At 34.6% G+C, this 10,103-nt stretch overlaps 1 protein-coding gene across 2 annotated transcripts; it reads left to right on the top strand.

The window, feature by feature from the left end:
* The first annotated feature begins 4,049 nt into the window (after positions 1–4,049).
* LOC131066850 (small ribosomal subunit protein eS26) lies at positions 4,050–9,830 on the top strand. Of its 2 annotated transcripts, none has more exons than XM_058001718.2 (5): positions 4,050–4,250; positions 4,335–4,427; positions 4,503–4,587; positions 4,677–4,807; positions 5,035–9,101. In XM_058001718.2, the coding sequence occupies exons 1-5, from the start codon at positions 4,248–4,250 to the stop codon at positions 5,248–5,250; spliced, it is 528 nt and encodes a 175-aa protein (XP_057857701.2). In that variant the 5' UTR covers positions 4,050–4,247; the 3' UTR covers positions 5,251–9,101. The 2 variants fall into 2 exon arrangements, with proteins under 2 accessions (XP_057857701.2, XP_057857702.2); XM_058001719.2 differs by lacking the exon at positions 5,035–9,101 and adding an exon at positions 9,533–9,830 and having other exon boundaries at positions 4,079–4,250.
* Positions 9,831–10,103: the final 273 nt, after the last annotated feature.

Genomic DNA, 10,103 nt, shown 5'->3' with positions numbered 1-10,103 from the left:
GAAAAATTTAAAAATTCCAAAAAAGAAAAAATTAAAATATAAAAAATCTTTAAAAATTCCCCCCAAAAAAAAAAATGGAAAATCTTAAATAAGTCCTAAAAATCATTTTTTTTTTGTTTTGTTTTTTTTGTTTTTTTTTCTGATTCATCTCCCAAGGGGGCATACACGCATCACCAAGTAATTATCAAAATCTGGGGTAACGACTAAATTTTTTCATCAGTATCAGCGTCTAGAGCATTGTTTTGTGCATCAAGTTAATTTTTCTTTGGACCAATGTGTTGCCACACATCGCTTCAAAGAGGGGCAAAATGTATACACTAAAAATTGGTCTAGAGACAATTAATTAAATACAAAGTTATTTAATTAATTAAAATCTTTTATTCCTCTATTATATAAATGAATTTATTAATTTATTTATATAGGTCATTATTTCTAATTCATCCCATCTTAATTCATTTCTTCTATTTTTCTATTTTCCTAATTAAATAGGCAAATTTAATTAATTTGTTTATTTAATTATTCCCCATTATTAAATTTGAATTTTTAATTCAAATTTGGACACGTGTCCTAACCTTTAATCACCTCCTAATCTAACCTCCTTTTAACCCCTACTCCACCAATCTAACCATGGGTTTAACCAACCCTATCTTCTCCAACCTCCTCATTCTAACCTCTCGTGGGTTGTTCATCCTTTCTTGAGGACACATGGCACCTTTGCCACATATTATTCATCTCCTTGCCACTTGCCTTCTTGGTGGTACTTTTGGGAGATTCCTTGACACTTGTCCCTCTAGGGCTGACAAGTGTCATATCCTTCAACATCCTTCAACGTTTTTCCTAACTTCTTCATTTTTGACCGTTGATATCTCTAGATCGAATCTTCATCATTGATTCGTGCCACCTCAACCTTGACCTTGGAAAATCTATAAGTAGCTCTCTTTTCAGCCATGAGAGGACCCTTAGCAACCTTAGCAATCTAGAGATCTTAGCCATTTTAATCATCTTAGTATCATTTTGCAACATTTTTATAGCTTTTGCATCATAATCTAGCATATCAATTAGATCTCATGGCATTTAGCACAGTTATCATGTTAATTTAGAATTGCATATTCCTCACATAGATTTTAGAATTGCATATTCATCATATAGATTTTAGAATTGCATCATTTTATACTCGTTTCTCACGTAGTCACCTTGCGATCATGCATCCGAGAGCCAATCCATAAGCTAGCAAGGTCCGTGAGGATAGAGAACAATGGGAGGATTTGAGGGAGTTGTTTAATTTGTTTATTTGTTTCACTCTTTCATGCAATGTTTCATTGAATGTTGTGTAAATGCTTATTAAATAGATTGATATACACAATTTTACACTACAAAAACAACACATTATACTAGATATAAGTGGACTAACATTTGACTATCCACAAAACCATATATGTCTAATGTTTTATCCATATCATTAGGACCACGATAACACAATTATAGTAATTAAATCTCCCTTGCATGTATATAAACAGCCTCTTAATATAAGTCTAAGTGTTTATTAGAGTTAAACATAAGCTTGCTAAAAAAACCCATTGCTGAGGCAAAATTTGGTCTAGTACAAACCATTGCAACATTAGGCTACTAAGAGCACTAGTATAAGGCATATGAGACATATCGTCAATATCATCATCCAGTTTGGACACAGTTAAAAATATCTCACTACCAATAGGAAATGGGCGACTCTTGAGTTTGAAACCATGAATACTAAACCAAATTATAAGATGGCATCAATATATTTACTTTGACTCAACCTAATATTTATGTGTACGTAATCCTTAGTTGATCTCCATACCAAGAATGCATTTTATAGCTCCCAAATCCTCCATATCAAATGTGCCAAGAATCAAAGTTTTGAACTCCCTACCCATTGTGCCAAGAATCCTCCATATCTTAGTTTTTTGGCGCATCATATAACTAGAAGACCTAGGAGTTGAATAACAAAATGAAGGAAATATCCCAAATTTTGACATCATTACAACCACTAGGTGCATAACTAAAAAACTAGTTTAGAAACAACCAATTGCTCAATTAATGAGACATATTTGACCACTGATGGACTTGTAAAGCACTGACCGGTAGATAAACTTAACAAGTTCGTTAAACAATATGCATGCAATAAAAAATGATATAACAACATCCATAATAAGTAAAACATCCACCATAACACAAGTGTTTATACGTGGAAAACCCAAATAGGTAAAAACCACGGTGAGATGGGACTCACAAGTTAACTATCTGCAGTAATAGATAACTGACCGGTTAGGGTCTACAAAGTGCTTTGCTAGGAGCGAATCCTATTAAAGATCCCAAAGCTTAGTTATAAGCTATACCTTGTAAAAGGTAGTACCCTGTAAGGAGTAACCTCGGTGGAGGATTTCTAAATCCAAACTAATGGATCACCTGGTTAGAGGATTTGAACAATGAAGCTTGTTAGAGCTTACCCGGTTAGGGGATTTGACTGTTGCAGTGATTAGAAAATAATAGGTGATGTGATCTAGTAGTAGCACAACTTGCTTGTATAGATCCTCTTCTGCGCACTTAACACTTCTTTACCAACATACTCTGCGACATAACACTTCTGCCTTCGCACATAACATATTACTTTCGCACATACAAAATAATTCATTGTGATGTCAATATATATACATTTAGATTTCACGTCGGCCTCTAGACATAACACAATTACCTAGGTGCAGTGTATCTGGTCAAGTGATCATAACTCATCACAAAAATACTGCCAAAACTTGTTGGTAAGGATAACTCATCACGACTTGTGATAACTCATCACGCAATCAATGAATATCGGTTGGAACAATCAATACCGGTTGGAGTTAAACATATAAACCGTTATCCTTGATGCTCTTGTGATAATCTTCGCTGGATCCTCATGTTGATGCCGAGTTATGGAGATCCATTTGTTGTCTCCATGCATATAAATATATACCAGTTGTCACCAAATACCGGTTAGATATAAACCTCTAGTATACCGGTTGTAGTATAAACAACTTTGAAGTTATACTGGTAGACACTATGAACATATGTGTCTGTATGTGTTTCATCAATGACAATCATATGATGAATTCATTACAATCATCATCAAGCCAACAACCACAACAAATTAGAGAGAAAAATCATACAAATATGCCCCATATGGCTGTTGTAAAGACCTGAAAGAAAGAAATAGAACATTGCCCAACCATCCCAACCATAGATAAACAAAAACAACCCAACCATAACTAATTAAAATCTATCAACCTACTAAACCTTAACTTACACCATAGTAGTTTGAGTGCCCAAAATCAAACAAAAGATTCATCATAACTAAATGAATTCCAACGCTCGACACCTAACCCATATCCTTACCAAGCTCCCAAATTCTTACCACCTAATGACAAAGCTTCAAATTTTTGATTTCCTTCTCTACATACACAATACCACTCACTATCATTTCTTTGCTTAATACTCTTATATTCCAGTGCTTCACACTCTTCTTTGAAATCCCTTCTTCCTCTTACTCTTCCCTCTTTTTCTCCCAACCTTAGATTGAGAACCTTTCATAAACACCATACTAACATCACCACATAACAATGCACAATGCACAATGGCACTAGTGACACCCAATACCACAATAACATCTATTGTCACCTTAACAAATAAATGAGAACATTGTCTCAACTCATATTCTTCTTCCCCATTTAAATAAAAATATGATAACTTTATGTGTTGCATACCACCTATCTTACCCATTATTGAGCAAATTATTAGTTATATCATTATGGTATGAATACAATTAATTAATTCAAAGCATAAAATTAGAAAATTAAAAAAATCAAATAAATGAGAGGAAAATCAATAAATTAACCAATGCAAATAGTATAAGAGTTATATTTCTTGTAATAAATATTTAAACAATTATTGTAACACTGAAAATAATCATTTATACCTCTTCGGCTTCCAAAATGGCTCGAATAAATTGTGAAACAAGAAATTTTTTAATAAAAAAACAAAAACAAATTAATAAGAAAAATTGAAAAAAACCCCAAACAGGTTAAGATCAAGCTCGAAACCCTAATCGGCAAAACTGGGAAATTGGAAACATAGGTTTAGGGTTTACCTTTTATAATTTTTGAGTTCATTTCGCTTCTTCGGTTAGAGTTGGAGGAGCTGAGCGGAGGAGGCGGATACGATTTTATTTCAGAGAGATGGTTGGTAAATATTTCAGCAGTCGAATTGTTCATTTCTTTGTGCTGTTTGGGATCAATGAAAGACCAGCGTTTGTTTGATTTCAGACGTTCAAGAGGAGGAACGGAGGGCGTAACAAGCACGGCCGCGGCCATGTCAACTTCATTCGCTGCTCCAACTGCGGCAAATGTTGCCCCAAGGTATTTACAAATATCATCACTACTTTGACAGCATATATCATTTTCAGTGTTTTATAAATTATGTGTGCTGTGTAGGATAAAGCCGTGAAGAGATTTCTGGTTCGTAACATAGTGGAACAAGCTGCAGTGCGTGATGTGCAGGAAGCGTGCGTTTACGATGGTATTGCTCATATTCTTGTTATTCTGTGCCTAGATCTCGTGATTATATGAATTGGAATATGAAGAGATGGACAATGCAATGAAATGCAGGATACACGCTTCCCAAGCTGTACGCGAAGATGCAGCACTGTGTATCTTGTGCGATTCACTCGCATGTGGTTCGAGTGAGATCTCGCACCGATCGTCGCAACCGTGAGCCTCCTCAGCGTTTCAGACGTCGGGTACGAGCTTTCTGCATTTTCATTCTGTCCCTATATTAGCAAGGGATATCTGTTGTTTTTTGATACTTGTTCTCGAGTAATGTCTCATTTTACCAATTTTTTTGCATATAACTTTTTGGATGGGATTTATCTCGTAGGCTTATACCATTTGACACATCCTCCATTTGTTTTATGACATTCTGTTTTCTTTACATATGTTTCCGGTGAACGAACTTAAACACCCAAAGAATCTTTGGCCAACCTGTGTACTGAACTGGGAACGTTGCTATTCTGTGCTAAGAATTTGTAGCTATCATAAAATGGGTCTTGCTTCATTTTCCTTAAGGAAGGCATTTTTTGAAGAGATAAGTATACATGTTTTTCACAATAGAGAGCCGAAATGCTTGGGTTTTAAAAGTTTGCTTTTATTTAAAATAATAGGTACTTGTCTACTCACTTTCTAATAGTTTACTTATTTGTCAAAGGATGTACATCACTATCCATGTTTAGAATCTATAGCCATCATAAGATTCTTTCTCCAATTTCCTTCACGAGAGCATTAGGGGAAGATTAATTCACATGTTTATTTGCAGTAGAGGACTGGGAATAAGGATATTTACTTGCACATCTAAAGTTGAAATTTCTTTTAGGTTCTTCCATTAACTATGCAAATTCAGTAGATGAATTATGACTAGGGATTCACCTTATTGATTGAAAGCTGAACCAAATTGTAGCAGCAGAACGAAAATATATGACCACATTAGAGTGTCATAAGCCTTTGTAATGTCGAGCATTACTATATGATTATTGCACGTCTCTCCAATCTATTCATCAAGTGAACCAATTCTTCTGCAATAATAATCTGATCTGTAATTTGCTTTCCCACTATAAACCCATTATGTTCTGGTGAGATGATTTAATTAAAACAGGAACAAACCAGTTACCATAAGTCTTGTTACAGTCTTAAATATCACATTACAAAGTGAAACATGCCTATCAATGTCAAATCTGATTCTTGCTTTTTGATCGCTCCATTTATGGATAATAAGTAGCTCATTTCCACCACAAACGCAAATAAATCATGATTGACAATATCCCAAAGATGCTGAAGGAACCCAAAGCAGAAACCATCGAGTCCAAGGGCCATCTCTATACTCATTCCAGATATCATAGCTTCTAATTCTGACACCTGGACTGGTCTAATTGAACTTTTATGTATATAGGCTTTAACTTCGTCTAATTCCAAATATATATCAACTCAGTAACTCTTCCACGAAACATTGGTTAAATGATAGAGAGGTCTCTCCAGAATATTAACAAGACATTCGCTTGTTTGGCTCTAAAGGCATAGAATTACTGTGTACAATTGGCTAAGTTTTTGTTGCACTTATTCTTGACCACATTTAGAATTTGTAGCTTTGTGGGAAGACATAGTAAATACTGTTGGTGTTTTTGTTGCAAAGCATCTTTAGCATCAAAGATTTACCAAAAAGTTGCTTATTCCATTCTTTCAGCTTTTTGCCTTATTCCAAAGGAATATAATTTGTTTGATAACTAAGAATATCTAATCTTTGAATTTGAAGTATACCTCAAACTAAAAGTTGCTTATTCCATTATTTCAGCTTTGCCTTATTCCAATGGAATACATAATTTGTTTGATATCTAAGAATATCTTATATTTAAATCGAAGTATACTTTTAAGCTACCTTGGTTGATCAACCAACTCTGAGATGTGATCAGGCCTAAGCATAAAATGAATACTAGATGAATAAGGATATATGGTTTTAAAAGGTTCTTTGGAACCAGAAACTTGTCAAGTTGCTTAGGTATATAAGCATTCCCTTTACATGTGTTTGAAAACATTTAAAGACTCCTTGCCAGATATATTAATGCATGCAACTTGACATCTCAGATGGTAAGTGCACATGTTTATTCAAAGTGGACAGGTTTTAAGTTCTTATGCTAACTTAGAAAACTAAACCTAACTAATTGTAACACATGGCTGGTTTACACTGACATGATTAGCAGGGCAATTTTTCAGTTAAAAACAAAAAGGGATGCTACCTAAGGTGGGAACAATTCCAAAAATTTATTTCACTTTGGAGGGAATAGAGTATAAGCTTTGGCTGCCAAAGGAAAGAGCTCTGGCTACAAGCTTATCAGAGCCTTACCAGGATCTGCAACCCTTTAAGCATGACTTCAATTACACTGGAAACCAACTGGAGCAGTTGAGATCATAATGGAGGCGAAAGGTCATTTCTCGGTGACAAAGAGTTCAGACAGAAATATTGGTTACTTAACAAATCTACTCTCTTAGTGAAGAATTGGGCATTAGCATTCACCCCAACTGAAGTACTCAGCACAGCTCCAGTTCAGATTTGGCTTTCATGAGTATCGAGTGAATATTTGGCTAGAGGCAACACGGAAGAAAATAGCAGTGGAAAGTGGAGAATATATTACTATATACTATTCCCAGATTTGTGTGAATATATTTTTGAAGATGCCTCTCTCTAATAGACGAATATTGGATACTGGAGGGAGAAAATGACAGCTGCAATCAGACACCTTTTTTTACTTAAAATATAATTTCAATGAGAGAGCCAAGAACCATCAGATGCAAAGTTACAATCTAAGTGAAGGTCATGGAGATATCAGAGGGGAATACATTACTGCCAAAATCTATGTAGAACACTAAACCCAACAAATGGAAACAGAAAACAAATTCAGTTGAGCATACATTAGGAAAGGGAAAGATTTCTCAAATCAAGTGAACCAGCTCCAACTCGCGAATCTTTTCACAGCCATGAACAAGATGGAAGAACCAGAACGGAACAACCAGACAAACAAATAAATAAGTGCAGCTCAAAAGACACGGATCATTCAAATGAATGCCTTAAGATTACAAGGAACCCACGAAAAAAGAGACGCATTTCAAGGCAGAAGAAAACCAGCAGAAGCCATGGAACCAAAAGATTTATCCCTAGATCTAAAATTAAGAACCTTTGAAGCTGGGAGAACAAACGACCAGTGTGAAAAAAATAGAACTATGAAACCATTTTAACATGTCTTTCCACAAGAAGGTATTGTTGACATAAGAGCAGTGCACATCTTGACTCCATAGTCAAATAAGGATGATGAAATAGAGATCTCAGATCCAGTTTCTGCCCAATAATACTATAATGGAATGCAAGTGGAACAGATGTTCCTAACAAAAAATGACTAACATGAAAACCAGGGACATTCATGCAGATCTGGTACTCTTATAGGAAACAAACAGTACCAGATCTGATATTCAAACAGGAAAATAAGCAGATAGCAGAGGGGCACCAAATGAATGCGTTTCTGCATTGACACAATTTAACATTCAATGTACCTACCTCCATAAGCTCCGACAAATGGAAGTTGCCTCAGATTTATACTGATTAAAAAAATCCATAGATGTTTGCAGTGAATTTGTATATGCCCCCAAGTAGAACATGAGAATAAACACCTGCAATAACTAAAAAATGGCCTCTCACAAATTCCTAATATGGGCCCATCTTTATAATACAATGCAATCAAAACCAAAATGAAAAAAGGAAGAATAAGCTCCGATAAGAGAACAGTTGATGTGTTGACATAGATTATTGATATGATTGATCTAAACTACTTTGAAGGCCATCGTACATGGACAAATAAAAGAAAAGTGAGTACCTAAAGAGTGGTGAATTTAGATAGCATCCTCCAATCCCTCAATAGATAGCCTACAAAACTATGGTTGAATTGCAAGTTTGGGATACAACACTTTCAAGTAATCACCATTACAGATTTGTGTTTAAAATTTAAATACATGTTCGTTTCCTTTTTGATTTTTACTTGGTATATTTATTTAATATTTGCAAAATCATAAAAACTTTGTCCAATTTATTTTTCAGTCTTTGTTTGGGTAAATTGGAATCATAACCCCCTATAAAAGTTGGTTTCAGTTTATGGAGAATTCAATTCCTGTAAGGTGGTTTTACTTTTAAGTCAAGGTATTTGGATTCCTTTTGCTCCCTTTTATACAAGGTTGCTTGTTTTAGTTGTGCATCTTAGGGGTGTAGGATACTGTAACTCTTTAGAAACCTTTTAATTACATGCATTGGTAGTATAAAATCCTTAGTTTTATGTTCTACACTTTATGTTCATTACGAGATTTTGGCATCAAATTCAATTAACTTTTCCGGAGGGAAGATTTGTAGAGGGTTTTGAAATTTACAATAAGCTTAATTCATATTATTTCCTTTTCAGGAAATGGGCTTAATGACAGCAATGCATTTGAATATTTTTTTTATGCGAGGTTTTAATTTTGCATCGAGACACTCCCTAGCCGCAACCTTGATTTGGATACCACATTGGTTATATGAAATTTGAGTTTTCTTTTATATGCTTGAACATGATGGATGTCTGGTTATATGAAAAGATGTCCATTTACTTTCTGGTACGTTCATAACTATGAGATGTTGCATCAGAAGTTGTATGATGTGATGTCCTTTATTTTCCATTGGTTAATCATATGAATGTCAAGTGGATGTCGTCTCTCTTGGATGTCATATTGTAATAACGTTAGTTCAATCATTTGACTCTATAGAAACACCGCAGAGATTGAATGCATGAATAGTGATAGTGAGGAAGCAAAATGCTTTTTGTTATAGAAACATTGCAGAGATTGAATGCATGAATAGTGATAGTGACGAAGCAAAATGCTTTTTGTTATTTCACATGCAGGAGGATGGTCCCCGGCCTGGTCAGGCACCTCGTCCAGGTGTTGCAAACACTTCAGGTCCTGCTCGATAAGCATTGAAGAAACGTATTTAGGGATTTTGCTCATTACAATTAGACGATTGCTATTGAGAATTGAAGTCAGCAGGATACTTCTACATATATATTTTGATTACATTTTATGTTATGGAAAACTTATTGTGAAACTCCATGAGAGAGATTGTGTGCTATATATTTATTAAGACAATTGATCTGCAGTCTGGTTTTTGCTTTCCATATATTAAAAGCAATCTAACCTTGCAAATGTCTTCATGTAATTTTTGACATGCGATACTTAATTTTCAAGTACCTTTGGTAAAATATTTTTTTTAGTCTAGAATTGAAATAAAAAATCTGGGACCTTTGGTAAAATGTTACTTTTAGTCTAGAATTGAAATAAAAAATCTGGTTAACTTGAATGTAGGAAGCTTTATGCAATGTTAGTCATTCTTATGCTAGTTTTACATAATGTTCATGGTTCAGCGATGGAAACTTTAATCAATGTCAAATATTGTGAGACCAACACTAATCGAAGCCA

This window comes from Cryptomeria japonica, chromosome 8 (genome assembly GCF_030272615.1).
Source record: "Cryptomeria japonica chromosome 8, Sugi_1.0, whole genome shotgun sequence".
NCBI lineage: Eukaryota > Viridiplantae > Streptophyta > Pinopsida > Cupressales > Cupressaceae > Cryptomeria > Cryptomeria japonica.
Note: the sequence above shows the minus strand (reverse complement) of the source record. Positions and strands in the feature narration are given on the sequence as shown.